The sequence below is a fragment of the Leopardus geoffroyi genome, chromosome C1 (genome assembly GCF_018350155.1).
Source record: "Leopardus geoffroyi isolate Oge1 chromosome C1, O.geoffroyi_Oge1_pat1.0, whole genome shotgun sequence".
NCBI lineage: Eukaryota > Metazoa > Chordata > Mammalia > Carnivora > Felidae > Leopardus > Leopardus geoffroyi.
Window position 1 is genome coordinate 195,860,386 of NC_059328.1, and position 24,730 is coordinate 195,885,115.

At 36.2% G+C, this 24,730-nt stretch overlaps 1 protein-coding gene across 1 annotated transcript in view; it reads left to right on the forward strand.

Moving 5' to 3' along the window:
- Positions 1–489: 489 nt before the first annotated feature.
- The window catches only part of CPS1 (carbamoyl-phosphate synthase 1), a 128,614-nt gene continuing 104,373 nt past the window's right edge, over positions 490–24,730 (forward strand). Inside the window, exons 1-2 of the mRNA XM_045481104.1 lie at positions 490–759; positions 22,644–22,753. Coding sequence (XP_045337060.1) covers positions 634–759; positions 22,644–22,753 — 236 coding nt within the window. The 5' untranslated portion in view covers positions 490–633. The remainder of the gene's footprint in view (positions 760–22,643; positions 22,754–24,730) is intronic.

The following is a 24,730-nucleotide window of genomic DNA, read 5'->3' on the forward strand; positions in this document are numbered from 1 at the left end:
GTAAGAATGTAATATACTACTTTATTAACTCAAAAAAGAACAATCTACATTTATGCAGAAAGGTTTATTGTGATGTCATTTTTACTACATGTGGTTGCATACCCATCCTTTCTTCTAAGCTGAAAATGGCAATTCTTCAGGTTTCTTTGGGAATCCAAAATCTCTTTAGAGGCAAACTAGGCATCACGTCTAACACCCGTAAAAGCCTTTGATCTCTGGCATTATTATAAAGTTATTGCTCTTTAGGGTGAGATTCCTAAGGTTATCCACTGTGGCTAGGTCATTCTATTCAGCTGCATAAGCAGTTCCTTTGATGGATGACTGGTTTTCTACAACACTAGCATTATCTCAGCAGGAGAAGGTAGTGTTTGATGTTTTGTAATTTGTATTACATGTCCATGGAACATCTCCGGACATTACCTCAGGAGGAGGGGTTAAGAGAAGGAGGAGCAGTGGCTGAAGATATTTAATGACAGAATGAATGGAAATTCAAGGATTGCTGTGCAGTCAGCCTTAAACACCAGACTGCACCCCCCATCTTTCTTTCGCATTAATTAAAAAAAATCTTCTAACAAAATTCTCATAAATATAGGTAATTTTATTTAATTTTAGTCACAAATCAGCATCTTCAAAATGACGAGGATTTTGACAGCTTGCAAAGTGGTGAAGACCCTGAAGACTGGTTTTGGCTTTACCAATGCGCCTGCACACCATCAATGGAAATTTTCAAGAGCTGGCATCAGGCTCCTTTCTGTCAAGGTAACAGTCCCCTACTTCTTACTTCTGATAAAATCGTAGGGGGTATAGTTTAGCATGAGGCAAAGGTGTCACTTAGGAAGCAAATACAGATTTGTGTGCCATTCTGAAGTGCTAATTTATTAGTATTGGCTTTAGTATTGAACCTACTGGTTTAGTAAATGTTCCTTTTCAACTGCTTTGAGTAAAATTATGGCAACTTGCACCCAGCGTAAAGACAGGTCACAATCCTTGTGAATATGTAACATGTAAGCGTTCTGCTTAGAAAGCAATTATTTTTAAATGCTATCAGGGCTCTGCCTGTGCCCAGACACTACCACACACAATTTGCTTCAAGAGTGAGGTTGCTTATATGTTCATGAACCACATCACAGTAGGTAATGTGGTAAGCTCTTCTTTATTGGCCCACTGTAAAGTTTTCTCTTCTGAAATGTCATTTTTTTAGAAAAAAAAATTGGAAGGATAATATCCACATAATTCTGATATTTGTTAATCATAATGTAGACATTGCCTTTTTTTCCTTTTCCTGCTTAGTCCTTTTAGAAGTCCAAATTTATTGTTTTTATTTTGCAGATTAAGGCATTGAAACAATTGGCAGCTGATAATTTTCTCTCTATGAATATATCTATAACTGAGGAGCAGGTCCAGGAAGAGAACCTTAACTGTTCTTCCCCACTCCCACCATTGGATCATGAAATTCTAGCAGGAACTTCCGTTCCTTCCTATAATTTTATGAAGGCATTTATTACCAGAGAAGTCTGAAATTACTCTATGGGAACTTTGCCAATGAAAATCATTTTTAGTGAATATAAAGTTTAAGGGATCACAGTAGCTTTAAATAGATTGCTTTTTGAGTAGTAAGAGCTATAAAAAGTGACGTAGAAAACAAAACAATACAAAACAACCTCTATCTGTTGAGGTAAAAACAGGCTCTAACAGTTTTGAGTTTTCTGCTACTACTTTGCACACTCACTGGGTTGCCTAAAAATCCTTCAAAAGCTTCCACAGCTTCTACTGCTTAGATTACTCCAGTCAGGTTTGAATAGGATTTTAGCCCTGAGTGACATCTGTAGGGCCAGGAGGTGCCTGTAGATACTTGTAGCCTCTGGTGACAGAGTGGGGAAAGAAAGGAGTAAAAGGAAAGGGAGAAGGAGACAGAGACAGAGGTGAGGAGTGAGGAGTGAGGAGGGGGAGGGAGAGAGAAAGAAAGGAGAAAGTGAGAGGGAGGGAAGGAGAGAGAGAGAGAGAGAGAACACAAGATTTCAGGAGAAAGTACCAGAAACTACCGTTTTAAATTAAGAAACCCAGAAACAACCATTTTCTTAGATTTGGCTTAATTGCAACAAGAGAGCCAAAAAGGAGATGTGTTCTAAACCATCATCAAAGATGCAGTCACTAGATATAAACTCTGAGAGCAAATATTGGTTTTAGCTCAGTGTTAGTAATATCTCAAGGGTACTCATATATCACTGCAGAGAGAACAGATAGTAATGAAAATAATAGTATTTACAGTTAGATGTGTCTTCTAAGACTACAAAGTTGTGTCCCTTGGAATATCTTTTTCTTCTTACAAAAACAGGTAGGCAAGGATAGGCGTATCTCCGTCAGACACAAGAAACAGAGAAATTGAGCGACTACTTAAAATAGCATAGATACGATTGAGATTAGAAGCCAGTTCTCTGTGATCTTAATAAGTGCTCTATATGCCCACAACTACAGCCACAACAAAATGATTTAATTATGTGGATAGACTACAGTGAAAGTAGTTCTTCTAGCTCACGGTGGCAGATCTGTTTTAAAGGTCTGCCAAAGTTCACAGCTAAGAATGACAAATTTGTGGGAGGAATAAGCCATCATTTCATGATGTGAAAGTCATTACTCACACTCAATCATTACTGGCCAGAGTTTTGGAGGAAAGCCAGGCATGAGAAATAGAAGTTCTTGAACTTCACGATAGTAAATTAAAATTCTGTACAGCAGTCCAAGGGGGCTTGTGTTTTATTCACTTATTTTGAAACACTCCTCTACCTATCTTTCTTCCTGCCTTCACTTTTAAAACTCTGCTCTCTTAAAAAGTTATATCCAGGGGTGCTTGGGTGGCTTAGTCAGTTGAGCGTCCAACTGACTAAGGTTATTAGTTTCACAGTTCCAAGTTCGAGCCCCCAATCGGGCTCTGTGCTGACAGCATGGAGCCTGCTTGGAATCCTTGCTCTCCCTCTCTGTCTGCCCTTCCCCCTCTCATGCTCTTTCTGTCTCTTTCTCTCAAAAATAAATAAGTGTTAAAAAAAACGTTGTATACAACTTTACTCTTTTTTAGATGGACATGATATTTAAAATTTTCTTCTAACATTTATTCATTTTTGAAAGGCAGAGAGAGAGCGCGAATGGGGGAGGGGCAGACAGAGAGGGAGACACAGAAACAGAAGCAGGCTCCAGGCTCCAGGCTCCAGGCTCCGAGCTGTCAGCACAGAGCCCGACGGGGGGCTCGAACTCACGGACAGCAAGATCATGACCCGAGCTGAAGTGGGCCACTTAACCGACTGAGCCACCCAGGCGCCCCAAATGGACATCATATTTTAAAGATAGCAAAACTAGGGGCGCCTGGGTGGCTCAGTCGGTTAAGCGGCCACTCTTTGCTCAGGTCATTATCTCACGGTTCGTGGGTTTGAGCCCCGCTTGGGGCTCTGTGCTGAGAGCTCAGAGCCTGAAGCCTGCTTCAGATTCTGTGTCTCCCTCTCTCTCTGCCCCTCCTCCATTCATGCTCTGTCTCTCTCTCTCTCTCTTTCAAAGGTGAATAAATGTTAAAAAAAAAAAAAAGATAGCAAAATTTACTAAGATGTAGTTACATAAGGGTCAGTAAAGGGCAGTGAGAATAGTTACTAAAGGTTGGTGGCAATATAGCTAGTTATAGCTAGTAAATGGATTGTAGAGGACACCCTGTGGTCAGATCTATAAACATTGCCCTATAAATTGGTTGCCTTCTCAATGTCTGAGGAGGTCACTTTTCTTCTCCCGTTGGTGACAGAGTGGGTTTGACGACAGCAGTGACGCACTTGTACTTTTATGTGGTCCTTCCTTGCATATTTGTTTTGTGGCCAATATTTACAAAGTGTACCTTGCCAATAGACATAGCTGTATTTCATTGACATGGAAAAGGAAAGAATTTCAAGGTGCTGTACATTCAAAGGAATTAGATATCAAGGATATACAATATGGAATTGAAAATATTCAGTGCTCCTTATTTACATTCATCCTGTTGTAGTTATGTCATGGAAAACACACTGGATGGGGAATACAAAGGTCTGGATTCTAGCCCCTCTTGTCCATTTATCAATGTTCTGAACTTGGTTAATTCACTTATCCTCTTTGAACCCAAATTTTGTTATCTGTAGTGTAGAAACACTTCTTGACTTACTCAAAAGATTGTGGGACCATCACACATGATCAGTGATTAAAAATCTATAAAATACTGGAAAAGCAAACCCTGGATGCTTAAAAAAAATTCTGTCCTCTATATTTTAGTAGAAAGATTTAGACAGATTAGAGTTGCTTCATGTTTTTCATGGACTACAAATTATTGCGATGACAAGATGTCTGATGAAAATACTCAAATATTTATAATGATGATTTTTTCACCTTTGCCTTAATATTAAATATATCTCTATGAAGATATTGCTTATAGCAAATTAGACCAAGAACTATGAAGCAAATAATCTTTTTTCACTATTTTGAGTCCAATTCCAAAAGTCAGGATGTACATTCTAATATCCTATTTAAAGCTTCTATCCTGGGAATATATATATGAAGAATAATAAGTGGAAATAAATGGATGGTAAGTGGATAGTCTCTGATTTCAAGAAACTTATAAATTAAAGAATTCTGAATTCACAAGTCTTGGAATGTTACCAAGACTAAATAGTTTTATTTTTACTTGCAAATGAATTTGGAAATCAAATGTATTAAATTGAAAAGGTTAAGTTCCCTATGAATAGAAAAGTGTTTAATAGGTATCGCTTCGAACATTAATCCACTTGTTTTTAAAAATGGTGACCTGTGTTACAATTAAGCCAGGAACCTAACAGTCCAAGTGTCCTTCTCTCCGGTACTTCAGATACAATTGAGCCGTAGGAGTCATTATTCCCTTTCAATGGTTTTCATTTTGTAAGATTTTATATTCTGATTCCAACATAAAACTACCTATTTAGCTCAATCTTGAGGAGCTATTGTCATTTGATTAGAAATTGGCAACTACAAAAAGTCCCACAATTAGAATAATTTAGCTATATTGTAGTAGCTTTAAAGACATTCCCAGGAAGTCGGGTTCGTAATTATATTGGAACCTCTTTGTACATATTAGAGATGGGGGTAGGGATAGGGTTATCATACACTGTCAAGAATAACTATTGTATTAGAATTTTACTACATACAGATATGTGTTAGGGCTGGATTTCATCCCTGATGATGAAAATTTTTGAAATAATAGAGTTTCTTTTTGTAAATTTTTTTTACTTAAAAAATTCTTTTTTTTAATGTTTATTTTTGAGAGAGAGACAGACCGTGAATGGGAGAGGAGCAGAGAGAATGGGAGACACAGAATCTGAAGCAGGCTCCAGGCTCTGTGCTGAGGCTCTGAGCTGTCAGCACAGAGCCCGACGCAGGGCTCGAACCCACAAACCGTGAGATTAGGACCTGAGCCTACGTCGGATGCTTAACCTACTGAGCCACACAGGTTCCCCAAAATAATAGAGTATGTTTCAATCCCAGATGAATAGTTGAAGAATTAGTCTGGGTGATAAACAACTTTATATATTTTAGGTGGACAATATTTCTTTAATTAGGAGATAACTTCCCTTTTAAACATTTTTGTTTATGTACTCTATTTTTTATATCCTCCCCCCCTTCTAAAGTATAGATTCATTTGTTGGTCATCAATAGTGCCTTGTCATTTTGAGCTTCTTGCCATAAAACTGTTGAAAAAGCTGTACCAAACCGGGCTTAGATGAGGATAAGGCAAGTGAGACACCAAAGGTGCCCCATGGAAGGAGGCCATCACTAGCAGGGCCATGGTGTGACTCCTTCCATGTTACCTGATAGGCACCTCATTTCCTTTATCCGCATCCCAACCCTGGGTAGGAAGCTAAGAAATCTGGTGGGGGAAATGTCTGTAGAAATAGCACTAGTCTTGGCTTCCTGCTTCCTTTTCTGGCTGATGGAGACTTGAGTTTCCACCTGACCATGCTTAACAGAATTAGTTGTGGTGTAGAAGTGAATGTAGGTTCTATTATTGTGGAAATAGAGAACATTCCTTTGCCCTCCCATCTTCATTAAACCTTCTTCACATTTCTGACTTGTACCAAAAGCTGGGGGTTTAGTAGAGAGTTTTCAATATCTCTTAAGCAATGGTCATGCCAGACCCCACTTCAAGGCTTCAGGAGTTTGCTACGTAAGACTGAATGTCCTTGATGTGACTGGTATTTTCTAGGGTATTTATAGTGACCAAGGATTGGAAGAAAGCTACAAAAGCCAGCATCAAACTCGGTTTTGGGGTCCTCAAAACTTCTGGTTTACACTTGATTTTTTTCATTTGGTCTAAATGAATTCAACTCATAAAAATATTTTTAAGTCCCCTCTGTTCTTTTTCTTTTTTTGTGAACTTACTAAATGCAACGTATCAATCTTTTATATCTCACAGGGAGATTCTTGGCTAACGTAAAGTTCTAACTTCAATCGATAGGGTGGATGTATCACTAAGAATTTTACTGAATAAGTTTTATCTATGATTTAGAACTAAATGTAAAAGCATATTAATGTATTACCATAAAGTAAAAATTAGCTTACAATATTAGAAACCCCTTCTGGATTCAGAACAATTTTACCACATAAAAGATGCTCATTAAGGTGCTTGTTAATAAACCTACATTTTATGAACATATTTTGTAATGGAATTTTTCTAAATGCTATATTTTTATTTAAAATGAGAAACATAACTAGAATAAAAATTACTTTTGAATCTGACTCATTTGTTTACAAATGTCCAGAACAGAGAAGTGTTCAAGTAAATTAACCTTGTGATTCCCCCGCCCCCCCACCCCACCAACATTGGCTTATGTTTAACCAAAGGCAGATAACCTAATATTAACTTAGGATGTTGTAATTGATTGGTTACCACTGTTACAGTACTTTTAATTGTTGAAGTGGTAGGCATAACTGCAGAGAAGTCTCATTAACTATTCCACACATAGAAATTGTGCCTTCATTCTGAATTTTAAGTATCTACATTTTGATAGTACAACTCTAAGAATGAAAAATAAGATTTAAATTACCAATAAAGAACACTTTAAGATTTTGACTCTTACCGTATTATCTATGCAATAATACATTGAAATAAATCCTAGTTTTAAACTTCTTTCTTTCCCAAGCTTGGTTCAGGTGTATTTTATTTCTTGAGAGGATGAGTATCGATGTAAAATAATAGCTAAGAAACATCAGGTGAGCCAGAAATCAAATGTGTTATATGGCTCTAGGCTTTGGTAAAAATGGAAATAAACACATGGGGCTCCTACTTTTTTTGATACACAAATAATTTACATAGACAAATGATTTAAAGCAATACAGTCAGATTCCCAGAGTAAATCATTTTCATTTCTATTACTAGCTTAAGGGGATTATTGCAGCTATAATGTTATATATTCAAATTTTTTATGGGACTTGTTGCTAAATTAGCTTGAGGCTTTGTGTCCAGAATATTTTACTGGTAAATTCTCACACCCAGGGGAAGAAACAATGTAATTATTCCCATTTCAAGGATGTGTAAGTGCTGGAGTTAACACAAGGACACAAGGATGCCTGTTTTGTACATCAAGTGAAATATACCTGTAGCAAATCTGGTTAGAATTTTAATTAGGCCCAAACACCATATGGATTTTTTTTTGATTTGGCATTTTGTTTATTCTACTTATATACTTGAAGCCATAGTTAGTTGTTTAACCTGGCTTTGGAATACTCTAAATCATATCTCCTGCTGTAATGTTATGGCTTACTCAAGAGCCCATTTATATATGCACTTTGTCTTGACATAAAATGAAATATATATATTTTTCTCTCCTTGTTCTCCCTTTTTTGGTTGCATTTTGAGAACAGATTGTTTAAGTGAAGAATTAGTAAGGATTTTTGCTTTATTTAGCCATTAATAATTCTACAAATAATTCTACAAATAGGGCAATGCCATTTATAGTTGACATATTTCTTCCACTTCAACCAAAGTATTGTCATGTATTATAACAAAACATGCTGTTTTTTCAGTTTTCAATTTGTTTTTCTCATATAGTCTTGTAAGCTTCACATATGCAGAAATCTAATGTGATAGGTGTTTACCATTAGCAATTTTAGACTTCAAGAAACGTCTCATTTTGACTGGTTTCCACTGTCTCAAACTAATAGATCAAAAGAAAAATTCCTCAAAGTAAAGGACCAATATCTTCAAAAGTAGCCCAGAATGATGTTAGGATGTGGAATAATTAAGGAACAATGACTGGATGACTTTTAATAACATGATACTGAATACAAAGGAAAAGCCTAAAACAGCAATGAACACTGGACTCTTTTAAAACTTTTATAGGTTAAATTATAAATTATGCCTGAATTTTGACTGTTACTTCCTATGCCTCAGCCCTCTAAATCACCTGAGCATAGCACCAGGGACACATTTTCAAACCTTTTTGAAGGAGAATTTAGCTGTGTGACTCGAATTAACAGTTGTTGCATTGTTCTTATCTTGGAAAATGCTTTGAATCATCAACCCTTTTACACCTCATTTCAAACGAAGAGTATTAGGGTATAAAATTTTGGTCATCTTACCAGGAAATCAAAATAGACTCCTAAATGTAGATTTACAATGAATTTTGATTTTAAGGAAAAAATCAAAAGCCCTAAAGAGATGAAATGTTCAGAGGAAATGTCACATGTGCTTACAGAATCACAGTTTGAGATCATTAAAAAAAACAAAAACCAAACATCTTATGATATGATAAAGCAACAATATCAGCTTCCTTGGAAGAAAAACCAACAAACAGAGAATTTGTTCCAGTTTCTACTTCTATGCAAGTTCCCTCACAAAAATGTATTTTCATCAGAAATTACCTACAATTTGTGAAAGAATCCTCAGGTTTTATAAATATTAGAAAGCATGACACCCAGAGTTTGTGCAGTTTATTAAAAGTTCCATTTAAAAAGTAATATAAGAGTAAGTATCATATAGAAATTTATGTAATTCAGGGCACCTGCGAGGCTCAGTGGGTTAAGCGTCCAGCTTTTGATTTCGGCTTAGGTCATGATCTCACTGTTTCATGGAATTGAGCCCTGTGTAGGACTTTGTGCCTACAGTGAGGAGCCTGCTTGGGATTCTCTCTCTCCCTCTTTCTCTGCCCCTCCCCTACTCTCACTGGCTTTCTCTCTTTCTCTCAAAATCAATAAATCAACTTAAAAAAGAGAGATTCATGTAATTTAGAGAAAAATACAATTGTAAAATAAAAGATTAAAAATGGGGTAATTACATGTACACAGGAAAATTCCATTTTAGCATATTGAGATATTATGTGTGGGAAAGTCTACACTCTTACGGATGTTTCTCCTATACATTTGCAGACAAAAGTAATATTTAGTGTTAATTGGACTTGGGGACTACTAATTTCAGTCTTTATCCTTCAAAATCATATAAAGTCACAAAGACACATAATTTTGACTTCTTATTTTATAATCTATCTGGCACCAGACCACAATATTTGTATGCTCCACACTAAAAGAAATCAAACTATGAGTATGAACTAGTTTTAATGCATATTTCTTGCTATCCACATTGGCTACAAACCCTTTGGTGAGGTGGGGCTTATTTGTGTGTTTTGTAAACATAATTACATGGATAGGAGAAAAATATAACTTTGAAGAGGTGGAGATAATGTTATTAATTGCAGACACAATTGGTTCAAGGTTAATCAAGAGATCTTTAGAAGGTTGAGGGAAGTGTGTGTGTATATGTATGTGTGTATGAATTTTATTTTAGGCAGCTGCATGTTGAACTTGCGCTTAGTGGCACCCCAAAAGTGAATGTCCAGCCCTGGACATTGAGCAACTTAGGGGTACCATTAGCCTTGGCCTAAGAAACTTGACTGAACTTTAAGTGTCTTTCAAGTGTCAAATTCACTTGAAATCTAGGCTAATTCTTACATTTTAGGGATACATGCAGAAAGGAAACCATTCAGGTGTCTTGCAATGTTTCATATTTATCTAGTAGTTTCTGGGTTAGAACCCAGAAAAAGTAGATCTTTATTTCTTGAGACTCCCCAAAGCCTTTGAATTCTTATCTAGACTCATTTGGCTTAAGTGTCTATAATGAGTTAGGTTCTCCAGAAGAAGACACTGAAATGGTATTGAGGGAGCCAGATATTTATTAGGGGAAAGAGTTGAGCAGAGAAGTAAACTGTGATACAGGTTTGACAAAGCCTAGGTCAACCTGACAGAAAGCGCTTGCCCATCAGAGTTTCCTGTGTTGGGCCTTGGCCTTCAAATCCCTGCCTGGCTCAGTGCCCAGTGTGGGCATGGGGCTCTCCATGCAGGGCATGTTGCAAGGAAGCTCTCTGCAGTTCAGGGAGACCCTGAAGGATCTCACAGCTGATGATTGTCCACTGACCTCACTCCTTGCAGCAGGGCAGCATGTCCTTCGTGAAGGGGGACTAAGGGATGCATCTCCATGTTCACAGCATGTATAGTCCTAACAGCCTTGAGAACTTGAGGACTCAAGGGCCTGGAATTCAGTGTAAAACGTTCTCAAAGTATTCTGGTTCTCCTGCGATTACAGGATATAGCTGATGTCTTGACATTTCACTTTGACAGTTTACAGATTTACAGATTTTCAGATTTAATTCTTAGTTGACTTGGGTGTGTTGCGGTTCATCCAAGGCAGTTTTGAAACAAAGCTCTCATAAATAAATTCAAGTGAGTTCATAATTGAATTGTGTCTTTTCCCCATTTAAAAAAATTGGAAAGAAGAAATAGAAGTAAGCTTAGAAAAAGAAAAAGGGGTAATACATAACTCAGTTTAAGCTGAAATTTTCTACTTGGCTTTAAGCAGAGGGATATGATAAAATGGTAGAAGGTTGTAGATTATAAAACACACTGATTACGTTCAGAAACCACTGTTTTTTCATTTACTAGTGGAATGATCTTGACCCCTCCAAGCCTCAGTTAGCTCTTCTATAAAATGGAGATCTTAACATTACCTACCTCATTGTTTTTTTTTTTTTTGTGAGGATTAGATGAGAAAATACATTGATAACTTTAGAAACATTGCCAAACACATCATGTTAACTATTATTAATGAGGCCTTCGGGAGGGGGTCAAGGTGGAGTTCTCAGTGATGTCAATGTGCTCCCAAATCCTATTTTTCCAACATAGCTTCATAATTCTATTTGAAATAAGATGTCTTTCTCAGAACAGTAGACATCATTCAAGTCTATATATGCAATTTTTTGGTGCAATTGCATATAGACTTTAATAAGCATAAATAACTATATATGCCATCAGTTTATGCCTTAACAGGGTTTCATTAAAGCAAGGCCAAAAGATAGAAACAGGATCATGACAGGTTGACCTACTTCTATACGGCATGCTTGAGGCATGTTAATGCTTTTTTTCAAATATAAGGATTATTCCAGAATTATAATAGAAAGAAAACAAAATGGGAGGCACTTTAACACATGGACTCAAAGTAGAGAAAAATTGAAGTATATGTGTCATCTTTAGTTATTATTCTCAAAATTAGTTAACATTGTTATTGAGCGCCAAGTATGTACTAGCACTAAATGTAATGTCTGCAACAATATCAATAAAAATATGGCAGCCTTAGTATTTTTCAGAGGTGGATAAAAACAGACTGATTATTAGTTGTAAACTATTTGGGGATTTGGTATAGGGATGCAATATTTTGAAACTGCATTAGTGAATTAAATGAATTGGCTAATGACATATAGTAAAATTTGACAAGAATTTTAAGTGACAAGTAAAGGGAAAAAGGAGAATAATTGGACTGTGTATGCTGCATGTACTTTAGTCCTTGTCCCCAGTAGTGGAGGAGTAGATTTATTTCAATGTAAGATTGATATTAATAATAGAAGCAACCCATTAGGAAGCCCAAAGAATGAAGATTAGAAAGCATCTTCTAGAATCTTCTGAAGACGTTAGCTGTATGACACACCTAGTTGGCATTGAAACCTAAGGATGCTTATGAGGCAAGTGTTGCTCTTGAGTCCCAACTCATTCTTTATTTTCATCTTCCACCCTTTAGCACGAACTATCCCTATGGGGGACATCTGTCTTTATTCTGAGTAAAAAAAGAAAAAAAAAGCAGACAAGACACAGTAGCCAGTGGGCCTCAAAGAATTGTTTTGAAAACTCATGATACCAGCATGAGAACAACATCCTAACATCACACAATGGCCCATATTTCTGTGCATTCCCCAAGTATGCAGAGACTACCTTATTGTGTGAACAGTGGTGAGCTATTTCTGTGAGGATACAAAATTGAATTAGGCATCGGGTTTTTCCATCCAAGAAGTCATGATCTGGCAGGGTAGAAGAGTAACTTAAGCAATTAAAACAAAAGGTAACACCCAAACAGTACACATGCATGCAGTGAGAGCACAGGTAAATCAGTGGTTAATTCTGACTTGGATCTTTGAGGGCATATCATGAGCAAGACTAGGAAGGATAAGCAGGGTGTAAGCAGACAGGGAGGAAGACATTTGTGCATAAAGGTCTAGAGAGTTGGGGAGTCTAAGGGATTACATATAGAGAATGGGCCAGGTGAGGGGACTCTGAATGTTTATTGCGGAGTTTGAAGATTAGTGCTATGTAATAGATGTTTACGAAAGATAGCCTTAAGGGCACTGCATGAGACAAGTAGAAGCAGGCAGAGTTTGGAAGCAGGGGGAACAATTGGGAGGTAATAGAAAATGATGACAGGGATTTTCTCTTGGGTGGTGACAAAATATGATGTAATGTGGAATTAATTATAGAGGCAAATAGATGGCTACCTCTGAGCTATTAATAGTCATTTTGAATTATCAGATACTATGTGATGTGGTGAAAGTATTTTATTTTATTTTATTATTTTTTTGTAGTTAGAGTGACAAATATGAGATCCATCCTCTTAACAGATTTTTTTAATGTTTATTTATTTTGAGAGAGAGAGAGTGCTAACAGGGAAGGGGCAGACAAAGAGGGAGAGACAGAGAATCCTAAGGAGGCTCCTCACTGTCAGGGCAGAACCAGATGTGGGGCTAGATCTCACAACCCTGAGAACATGACCTGAGCCAAAATCAAGAGTTGGACACTTAACTGACTGAGCCACCCAGGTGCCCCTTAACAAATATTTAACTGTACAATACAGTTTTAGGGATAATGTACAGCGGATCATTAGAACTTATTTATCTTAAACATTTAAGAGTTTGTTCAACATTTGTCTGTTGAATAGTAACTCCCATTTCCCCCTTCCCCCAGCCGCTGAAAAGGGACTTTCTGATTCTTTGGGTTTGATTATTTCAAATATCTTGTATAAGTGGAATCATACAGTATTTGTCTTTCTGTGACTGGTTTATTTCACTTAACATACTCTCCTCCAGGTCTATCCATGTTGCCATCTATGACAGGATTTCCTTCCTTTTTTTAAAGATGAGTAATATTTCATTGTATGTATATGCTGCATTTTCTTTATCTACTCATCTGTTGATGTATACTTAGGTTTCTTCCATATCTTGGCTACTGTGGATAGTGCTGCAATGAACATGAGGTGCTAATATCTCTTTGAGATCCTGATTTCAATTCTTTGGGTAAATATTCTGAAGTAGGATTGCTGGATTTTATAGTAGCCCAGTTTGAACTTTTTGGAAAAATTTCCATACTATTTTCCATAGTGGCTGCATCATTCTGCATTCTAATTAATGGCAGAATTATTTTTCATTGCAGTAGTAATTATTTAAGTAAGTTTATTATCTAGCCTGTAAGACCAGATGTGATTTGAAAGTTGTTACTCCCAAGGAATGTTAGAAAAAGATGCCAAAGAGAGAGACACTGAAATGCCAACATCTTACTATTAGACTTAATATCTTTGGATCTGAAAGACATGTAAAACCAACCATTACCAGAAAAATTTTGAATTAGAAATCTACATTTTATAAGGGAGATCAACAAAAATAAGACACATGAAATAACAATTCACAATGTGAATTAAAGCAAAACTATATCAAGTATAAAATTAAAAAAAATAGATGTTTATTATTTTCAGTATTAAAGTTTATAATTTTCAGTATTAAAGGAAACAATAGGAAGATGGGTGTAGAAGGGAGTGTATGCTTACATTTTTTTCTGTTTTACTGAATTCATTATTTAATCATTTAGTGGTACTCTGCTAAAGGGTTAGTAGATTATCTGACTAAAGTAATTTTACTGAAGTGTGAATAAAGCTTAATTATGATTTAATGGCTTTATAAAGAGGAATTGCTATACCCATTTACATCTCTAGTTGGTAGAATATGGAAGAGAAAATACTATGAAGGCAGGTGTTCTTTATTCCCTTAACTAGTCTCCCAGGAAATAAATCACATGGAATTAAAGACAGCTGTACATTGCCCATTGCTTCTTACCTTTGTGAGCAGTGCCTAAGAGGAATAGTTAAAATATGACTGGAGCAAAGCAGGAGTGCGATTTGCAAGCCAATTATGTTACAGAGAAACAAAAATACAACTAGGTAGCATCTTTGCCAGGTGATAGCTTTTCATTCATTCATTCATTCATTTATTCAACTAATCAATATTTGCTAGGTATTTGCTACTGGTAAGGTTTTAGGGGTGATAATGATATCTTCTCTCAACCTCTATTTTTAGAATCAATACAGAAATAAGACACAGTATTCAAACAGGTAGCAATCTGAATATCAGTTTTATTACTGTTAAAGCTGTTTAGAAAACAGGGCCTAGATCTGTAACCAGACTTCTCAGACCTCCTAGTCCCTGAGTCAAACGTATTCACTTACAACTGCAGCTCTCCCACCTTGATGTACAACTGAGAACAGGCTTTTTTTGAAAAGAAACTTAAGAAGGGCTGAGCAAGTCTTGCTCAATTCCATTTTGCAAAATCATCAATCATTCCTTCTAATTCTCCCTTGTAGACTCAGGGTTAAATGACCTTTCCAAAGTCTCTGAAAGTTAACTTCATGGGCCATGGTACGAATTCAGAGAGGTATAAAATGGTTTCTCCAATCATCCACTATGTTCCAGGCATTGTATTATATGCTGGTGATGCTGTGTTGGACGTATAAGGCAGGCTCTCTATCCTTGATGTTGTCTGGTGTTGCCTATAATCTTATTGGGGAAATTAGTCATATACTTGGATATGGGACAGTAAATTATAAGTGCCAATTTTTGTTTAGCCTTAATTTGGGAAGGGGCAGGTTTTCCACTGCTTGTTTGGTTAATGCACAGAGATGATCAAGCTTGGGTTTCTAACAAGTGGTGGAATTTGGGTAAATAGGAAAAAGAGAGTGCATGCATGAGGGTGAGAAATTGGGCATACGTGAATCATGATGGCTCTTCAAGGCTTGGTTTTCTGACAGAGTCTCCAAAGGCATCTGTGGAACTGACCTTTAACACACAACAATTATTCACATTTACAAAACCCCAAACCCAAATTAAGTGAACAAAAAGCAAAAACAAAACAAAATGAAACAAAACAAATAAACAAATAAAAACAGTGAAATCCATATTTTACCAGGAAGGGTATAGGGAGGGAAAGAGAAAGCCAAATGGTGAAAGGTGAGAGAGATGGTCAAAATTTCTCTCTCCAACCCAACCTCATTTATATTTATATTACCTCTCCTTCCCTTACACTGAGCACAATTTTGAACAGTCCCCAATGGCTGTGCATGGACTGGAATGGATGGGGTAGAGGAAGTGATTGACCATAGTCTATGAATTTTTTTCCCTAAAGTCTGTCCTCTCTATACCTAAAATAATTCCTCCCCTGGTTGAATGGAAAGTTATACTCTACTCTTATCCTGAAATGCCTATATGTATTCATATATTTATAATGGATAGTTATTTTGTCTTTCAAAATCTGTGATCTAAGCATTTGCCAAACCCAGTGTAACTGACCTTATTGAAATGAGAGTCCCAGATAGATGCTTCTTATTCTGCTGTCCCTTGTTCTAAGGTTTCTCTCCTTGTTACCTTTAGTAGGCTAAAGGACTATACCTTTAGTTGGGTTGATAAATGACATTGAGTGGAGAAAAAGGATTGATTTACATTCGATTAACCAAAGCAGTTTAAATATCTCTTAACTGTTAAGCTGAAGACTGGTACAGATAAAACCCAAAACTTCTTTGTTATATTTCAGAAATTTATTGTGAATTTGGTTGAGTCAACATAAGTAAAAGTTTGTAACAACAACATTTAACTAGTCATTTGACTTTGAGGTACTTAAATCTAAAATTAGATAGTAAACTAAAAGTTAAGTTTTTTTACTGGCTATGATCTTGAGATTTGAAGAATATTATTGTAATTTCATATGCATTTAATTAGTGATGAAGAATTACAGTATAATGAAAATGAGTACTCAATTAAAATTAAGCCACTAAGTGGATCCTTTCACACATGGAATTTAATTTTCATGAAGGTTTTACTAAGAAAAGTTATTGGAATATTAGCTAAAGACCAAGAGGGGAAAAAGGAAAATGAAGAACTGTAAAGTCATGCGAAAAGAATTGAGACTCGTTCACCCCAGGTCAACAACAACAACAACAAAAAAGAAAAACATGGAAAAATCCAAAGTAGCCATCTGCAATTAATGCTCATATAAGTATTCACATTTGGAAGGATAATAGTTGTTTCCCATGTCTAGTGAGAGCAAACCAAACTAAAATCCTTCACAATTCCACCAAACAGGGTCAGATTCAACTCGCTTTAGAATCTATTGCTTGCTTGTATTGCTCTACAACGATTAACAAAGAGGCAAGAGCAAGTTAGACTTCAATTTCTAATTGAGCAAGGTGGATAATAATACATGTTTATTCAACTAATTTTGGTGATCAAGGAGTAAATAGTTTTCAGTTTCAAAATAACTTTTGATCCTTTTGAGTTCACCTTAGACCTTTTGCTTGAATTTGCTTCAGCAAATTCATATTTTAATACCTGAGAATAATATGAGAAACATAAAATAATTTTTCTTCAAGATTCACTTGTATAAATTATCCTAAAGTTAAATAGAAGAAAACAGTATTTTCTTCCCATACCACCAATATTGTAGAATATACTAGGTAAGGAGAGTTTTCTCATTCTGTGTCTATATTTACAAAGTGAAATAGGGAATGAAACAGTTTGTTAAGTAGTTCAAGCGCTTTCAGCCTCTTTCATGTGAAATGCCTAGTAAATTGATACAAACGATCTTTTGTTTTGAATTATCATGATATTTGTCTTAACTCAGCACAACATGGGTTTGTACACTTATATACCACATACTCAGCATGCATATCCTGGTATAACTAGCCACTGATTTTTCCCTTCCTCACCCTCTTTTCCCTCAGTGCCACTCACATCTCTTTCCCAACACCATATCTCCATATTATTTTTTTTTGTTTCCAGTTTTTATTTAAATTCTAGTTAGTTAGCATATAGAATATCTCCACATTATGAGACTAAAGGTGTTATAGAAAAGCATTCTTAGTTAAGCATATTGAAAAGGCAAGTCAAAACAAGTACTTGCTTATTTTTAAATCCATACCTTGAACAAATTAAAAACTGAATAATAATGATGATAATGGTAATGCTTTCCAACATTTTATTATGTTATTTTCTTCCGATTTATACTCAGTGAGTCTTTATTCATGCAACAAAAATTAAACAGTTGTCTACTCTGTGCCAGGCACTGATGTTGGCTTTAGATCAACTACTAATGACGTTGGCTACTTCTTTCCAGTGAACGAAGCTGACCTAATACTCTGCCCACATGAAGTTTGTTTTCTAGTGGGATGAAGTAGATAATAAATAAGATGCTGGATAATATGTTAGGAGGTAATGACTGCTATAAAGGAAGGAAAGACTAAACAGAGCACTGGGGGCTATACTGTAATTTTAAATAGAATGGTAAAGGTAGGTCTCGCCAAGAGCATGGATGACATTTGAACAGACTTGAAGGAGTCCTTAAATTTTGGACTTTAAATTCAAACTTTGACATGAATTTCTTTCATAAAATTTTAACTTTTTTAATGCTTATTTATTTATTTTGAGAGAGAAAGTGAGCAAGAGACAGAGAAAGAGTAGAGGAAGGGTAGAGAGAGAAAGGGAAGAAAGAATCTCAAGCAGGCTCCATGCTATCAGTGCAGGACCCAAAGTAGGGCTGGATCTCATGAACTGAGCCGAAATGAACTGAGATCATGACCTGAGCAAAAATCAACTCAGATGCTTGGGGCACGTGGGTGACTCAGTCGGTTAAGCATCTGACTTTGGCTCAGGTTCGTGAGTTGGAACCCTGCATCAGTCTCTGTGCTGACAGCTCAGAGCCTAGAGCCTGCTTTGGATTCTGTGTCTCCCTCTCTCTCTCTGCCCCTCACCTGCTTGTGCTCTGTTTCTCTGTCTCTCTCTCTCAAAAATAAATAAACATTCAAAATAAAAAAAATAGTCGTATGCTTAACTGTCTAAACCACCCAGGCACCTCTGTAAAATTTTAATTTTTATTACTTAAAGCATAGATGGAAAAGGAAGGGTGAATTCTTGTATTAAAGAGACATTTTCTGAAGGAAAGGATATTTTATGTATCTTTGTATCTCTAGGTGCTTCAATGCTATTCTTTTTGAGGTTTCTTCTTTGTAGAAAGAAGTGCATTCTTGCACATATCTAGTCCTTTTGTTAGAGGGGATGCCTGGGGACATTTGTCCATGTATTTCCAGAGACTAGGATAGGACTTGGCACATGGTAGGAGCTCGATGACGTTTTGAACGGAATGTCTAAATGGTATTATTGGCATATACATTTTTATTAAACACACAGAGACCATGTTGTGATAGAGGTCATTTGCTTAGTAGAATTCATATTTATTTATACTTGGTTACTATTACTGACATTCTATGAGTGTATAGGCTTCTCTTCAATAAGGTTTCCTTTGTACTTCTAGCATTCAAAGTATTAAAGTGCTCTGGCAGTAAGCACTTAAATTATCACTTAATGTTACCATCTAATTTCTAGGCTACGGACATCTTTCTACTAGGACTGAGGCTACTAAAATATCTTATAATGGTAACAAGGTGATTTCTTTTGGACTCATTGGAATGAAATAGCATTTGGGGAACTATTAGCTAGAAGAGGGGATTCCAAATAATAGCTCTTTGTTCAGAGTTCCTCTATCAATCCATAGATAAGTCAATTGGCACTCATCATTTTAAACTCATCAGAGGCCCGTGTAGTTAAGTGGAATATAAAGGGTACTATAGGCAATAAACAGAGCCTTGTAACAATGTAATGTGTAGTGACAAAGAGGATTGGAAGATCTATAAAAGCTGCCAAAAAGAACAAAAAATATAATTAAAGGATCAAAAAGACATATTGAACAGAATCTCAGGGACTATTTCGGGCAACAGTAAATGTCTCCTCAAATATATCTTTAAAAGACTGAAAGCAAAGTAGGAAACCAGTCCCATGGAGAGAGAAAGAAAAATGCCAAATAGATTTGTAGGAACAGGCTAGCAGGAGTTGGATTTGCTTATGTTAATTTTTACCTTTCTTTAAAATAATTAGATGGTGCCTAACCTAGAGATCAGAAAATTTAAAACTCTGAGATGAGAAGAGAAAAGAAAGAAAAATGAAAACAGAGATGATATTTTAGGCAGGTGGGGCTTAGAGTAGGATAGATAAACTGGTGTATAGAAAACAGTGGAAATTTGTAGTTGGCTCTCATTTTGCCAACTAAGTTTATTATAAGTTCTATCAAAGTTATATATCGTTTAGGAAAATGTTTGCTTCCCTCCTTCCATTTTGTGAAAGCATGTAGGTTACACATGACTTCCTGAAGAACAGAAAATATTTTTAGTAGAAGACTTTTTTTTTTTTTGACAGTGAATTTTCATTACTTGGACCAAAGAGTGTCACCTAGTGAAATATGTCAGAGATATGTGGGAAATTTTCCCATTAAAAATACCCCTACTGAGAACTATCACCAAAGACATTTGATTAGCTTGTAATAATTTTAGCACTCTTACTTCCTAAAATCCTCCACCTGGGTCTTGAGTTGTAAATAAACAATAGTTGACAAATTGAAATGAAATGCGAGATAAGAGAATCATGCTGTTAGAAAAAGTGACATGCAAAGCTGACTTCCTGTGTATATAAGCAGAATCCAGAACTTGTATGGAAGTCCTGTCATCACTCATATTAACGTTAATTACTCATTGTGGTTTCCTTTGTGCTCAGTAATTCCAAAAGCTTTTTTAGTTTAGTTGCTGAGAAGATAAACGATAACTATTCAAAGGTAAAGTGTCAAGCTTGAGATCTCGAACACTGGTTCCAAGACTACACATAAAACAAAAATTTATCTCAAAGGTAATTTTTACGCCAAGTAAAGGACAAAATTCTTTTGGCTAACTTTGCCTATGGACACACACACACACACACACACACACACACACTCATAGTCAGAAACACATATAAGATGTGCAGACAGCATTTTGTCCACATTTCTCAGAAATATGTGTTTTAAATCCATGCATAGTACCTCCAATTAAAAACAAGAACTTTCTGGTTGAGAGAAATACCTTAAATATGTCTATTTTATTTTATTTTATTTTATTGAGAGAGGAAAAGAGAGAGCGAGCAAGGGAGGGGTAGAGGAGAGAAAGAATCTTTTTTTTAAAGAAAATTCTTTTTTTAAAAATATTTTTAAAGTTAACATATTTATTTATTTTGAAAGAGAGGGAGGGAGGGAGGGGCGGGAGAGAGAGAGAGAGAGAGAGAGAGAGAGAGAGAGAGAGAGAGAGAGAATCCCAAGCAGGCTCCATACTGTCAGCACAGAGCCCCATGCGGGACCTGACCCCAGGGTCTGTGAGATCATGACCCGAGCTGAAATTAAGAGTTAGCTGCTTAACTGACTGAGCCACCAAGGTGCCCCAAACATATCAATTTTAATAGGAAATACTAAAATATTTTGCGTGCAAATGTTTTGTGTGTATGCATATCCACACATAAATAATATTTAGGCACAGGGTATATTGGTTTAAAGATGATCAAACACTACTTTATACAAAGAGCATCATTCCAATGGCCAGAGATTTGTGGACTTTGTACCTAAAAGACACATTGTATTTCTACAGAGAAGACTTCTATAGAAAAATAATCAGGGTTTTCCATTTTAGCACTTGAATAACTGAGTGCCTGTTGCAAAGTTAGAGGAATGTAGTAACAGAGGTCTGGAAATCACTTACTGAGTTTCAGCTATATACCAGGTTGGTGTGTGTGTGTGGGGGGGGGGGGGGTGGGTGTGGATGGCAGGGTGCAAAAGGGTTAGACACTATGAGTCCAGTCCTAAAAATGCAAGAGAAATCAAGTAGAGAATTCATGTTTCTCTTTAATGGCCGCACTTAATCTTTGCAGAAGGACCTGCACACTGATCTCCCTTACTTCATCAATTTCAACTCATGGCTGAATTTGTTTCATATCTCTACCCATTTGCCCTAACCTCTGAATATTTTGAAGGAAATTATTTTATCCTTAAGTATTTCAGTGTATATCTTAAGAAAAACACTCTTAAATATAAGCATAATGCCATCTTCAATCTTAAAAATTTATGCTAAAAAATAATCAAATTTCCTCAATTCTTGCAGAGATGTTTTTCCTCATCTTATTTTTTAAAACCATGTTTCACTTATTTTGTCCTGTAGTTTCTTACAGTCTATATTTTGAATTGCAAAGTACAGTTTAACATTTCTCTCTTCCCTGAATTTTATGGAAATTGAGATTTGACCTAAATTGTTTCAACAATAGAATTTAGGGTATTTTTGAAGAGTGGCCAATGTCTGCTTCTTAGATAAGTTTCTCTCATTGTCCGTCTTCTTAGCCAAGAATTTACAGAAGCTAGTTCAAAGATTAGCATGGTGAAGTTATCAAATTCAGAATGCGTTGGACTCTAAAAAGAGAACCAGACATGGATATCATTAACTCTACTAAAAAATATAATGTGATCTATTTTTAGATGTTTCATAGTGCTTGCTTCTCTGTCAGTATTAATAGAGCGATAAGGTTTCAGCTTCTTTATGACCATAAAGCTAGTGTGGAGGGGCAGGCCTTGGGAGCATGAAGTCAAATACAAGAGTTCTCTGGAACACAATTTGATGGATAATCTTGAAGATTCCTTCTAGCTCTAAACCTCAGAGTGATGATGAGCTGTCTGGTACAATACGCAATGTTTTTGCAAACTCATGAACTTCCCTTAAAGCTATACTTGAGCATAGCTGTGAAATATTAAGGGGGCAAAAGATAGACACATAGCATTTCAGCTCAACTGAACTATTTTTGGATTGTCAGTAACTCTACAAGTAGATTCGGAATATACAATGTATCAACATGCTGCAGTTCCTCTTTCAAGCAAAACAAAATAAAACACCTTCCAGTGACAAGAGCCACAGGTTTGAAGAAAAGTGACAAGGAACAGGAGCGCAACTCCAAATATAGGCAGTACGGTTTCATCAAATGTACTGTACATTTATTTAATACATTTGCGTATTGTATCTTTGGATATTTTTCAACTAGTTGTGCCTCGTGTTTTGTATTCTGCTAAGATTCGTGAATCTGTTCCTTTAGGCACAGACAGCACACATTGTCCTGGAAGATGGAACAAAGATGAAAGGCTACTCCTTTGGCCATCCATCCTCTGTTGCTGGTGAAGTGGTTTTTAATACTGGCCTAGCAGGGTGAGTAATGCTCGTGTGCCAAGGTTTTATTCTTCCTTTATGCAGAGGAATAACGAGATAATCTTACTCATGGGGGTAGGTTGAAATCATCACATTATGCTAAGATTGCGTATTGTCCTGACATCACACTGAGCCTGTATGTTGTCTAGTCTAGCCATCCCGGAAAGAAGGCAGGGACACAAACTCCTCCCTGCTGCTGTAAATGAAAGAGAACATGGACCCTGGTATTACCCTGGAAATAAGGAATACAAGTAATTCTAGAAAACTAGGGTCCGAGGTGACAGGTTCTGTTAGATTAGTGAGCGGCTTCTGCAAGGAAAGGTATGGAGCAAGGAAAAGGATGGGTATCTCATTCTAGTGTCATTCCTTCAGTGAAGTTAAGAATCAGATTTGCACATCTAATATGAACTACTGTTAGGAGCTGAGACAGTTCTTAGATAGTCTATGTAAATTCACACTGTAATAAGAAAGGCAAAATAACAGGTACATTTATTTTCTTGAAGCAATCAAAAGGAGAGCAGGTTCATGGGTCTGACATTTTCAAAATTATCAACTGAAACCCAACTTAGTATTTAAGATCTGATAATAGCTATACAGCAACAAAGATAAGAGCTGCTACAGAAATCACGTAGCTGTTCTTACCTAGCCAACAAATATTTGTTCATCTGGGAACCAGGAGGCTGAAGTTCTGGTATAAACTTCAATGACAACTGGTTATACAATATTGAGAAAATCCCTTAACCTTTCTGAATCATAGTTTCCACATACAAAAATGAGGATGTTGGATTAGATAGTAATTTATAGTTGGGATTAAAAAAAACATATGAGTTCTTTAAAAAATATGACCGGATGGTTTCAAGAGGTTTCCATTAGAGACTCGGTGGACTAAACTTCTATAGCATAGAATATTTAATACATTCTTTGGGAAAATTCAGTTAACCTTATAAAGACACGGACACATTGAGTTAATGGATATTGAGATTATCCACTGGCCAAACTTCCATTATACTATTAACATATATTCTTCTTTAAACTCTTGGCTCTCCGTTTGAAATAAAGAATATTAGATGGGTTTTAAAATAGTTCCACTGGTGAGAACATTAAATTACAGTGTATGAAAGCTGTTTGCAAAGTTTTGCTTCACCAGGCAATTATTTAAGCTTTTCGACAGCACTAATTACTAGCTGTGTTAATATACCTGCCAACAGACAACTGTTTAATATAGATCAGAATGATGGAGGGCACTAGAGTTTTCTTCTCTGTGATAGATTATGGGTAATAAATCTTGTCACATCACAAAAGTCAAACAGGACCTGATGGATTAATTTGCTTCTAATGCTGCAGTTCTCTAGGACAAGCTGTATTTATTCATTTACTGGAGAGAGTATTGTAAGCATATGTTTAAAGGGAATGGCCAGTTCTTTTATGGAGAGAAAGAAGAAAGGGAAGTAAAATTAAATTAATTAAAGATGTTTCTGATGTAAGAAAAGGCATTCATTAGTAGATTAGTCCACGGACCCTATTTTCCATTGAGAACTGTTGTTTTCATTCATTGTGTGGCTCACTCAGTAAGGTGGTTGGTAATTAAAGGTGTTATTTTGTTTTTCATCTTCAAGAAATGCATTTTTATTGTGTGTAAGCCTTGGTTAAAAAATTGGCAGTTCCTGACAGGTGAAAGGCATCTGAGAAATTAGCTGATGGAGGTGTGGATAAGTATGATAAACCCTAGTCACCTAAGGGTTTGCTGAGCTGAAAGACTAAGTGTTCTATTGACAAAAGTAGTTCTGGGAGGAGCTTGTCTGGATGGGGTTGAAGAATTTATGTTGACTACTTCCTGTGTTGAACTGTATTGGTTTCAAGGTTGTTGATTCTGTCCCCCTTAGCACTTACATTCATTTTCACTAATAATCTACAAGAAAGATTTGGTTTAACTCATTCTACAGAAAGTGAGAATGCGAGAAGGGGGCCACACTTGCA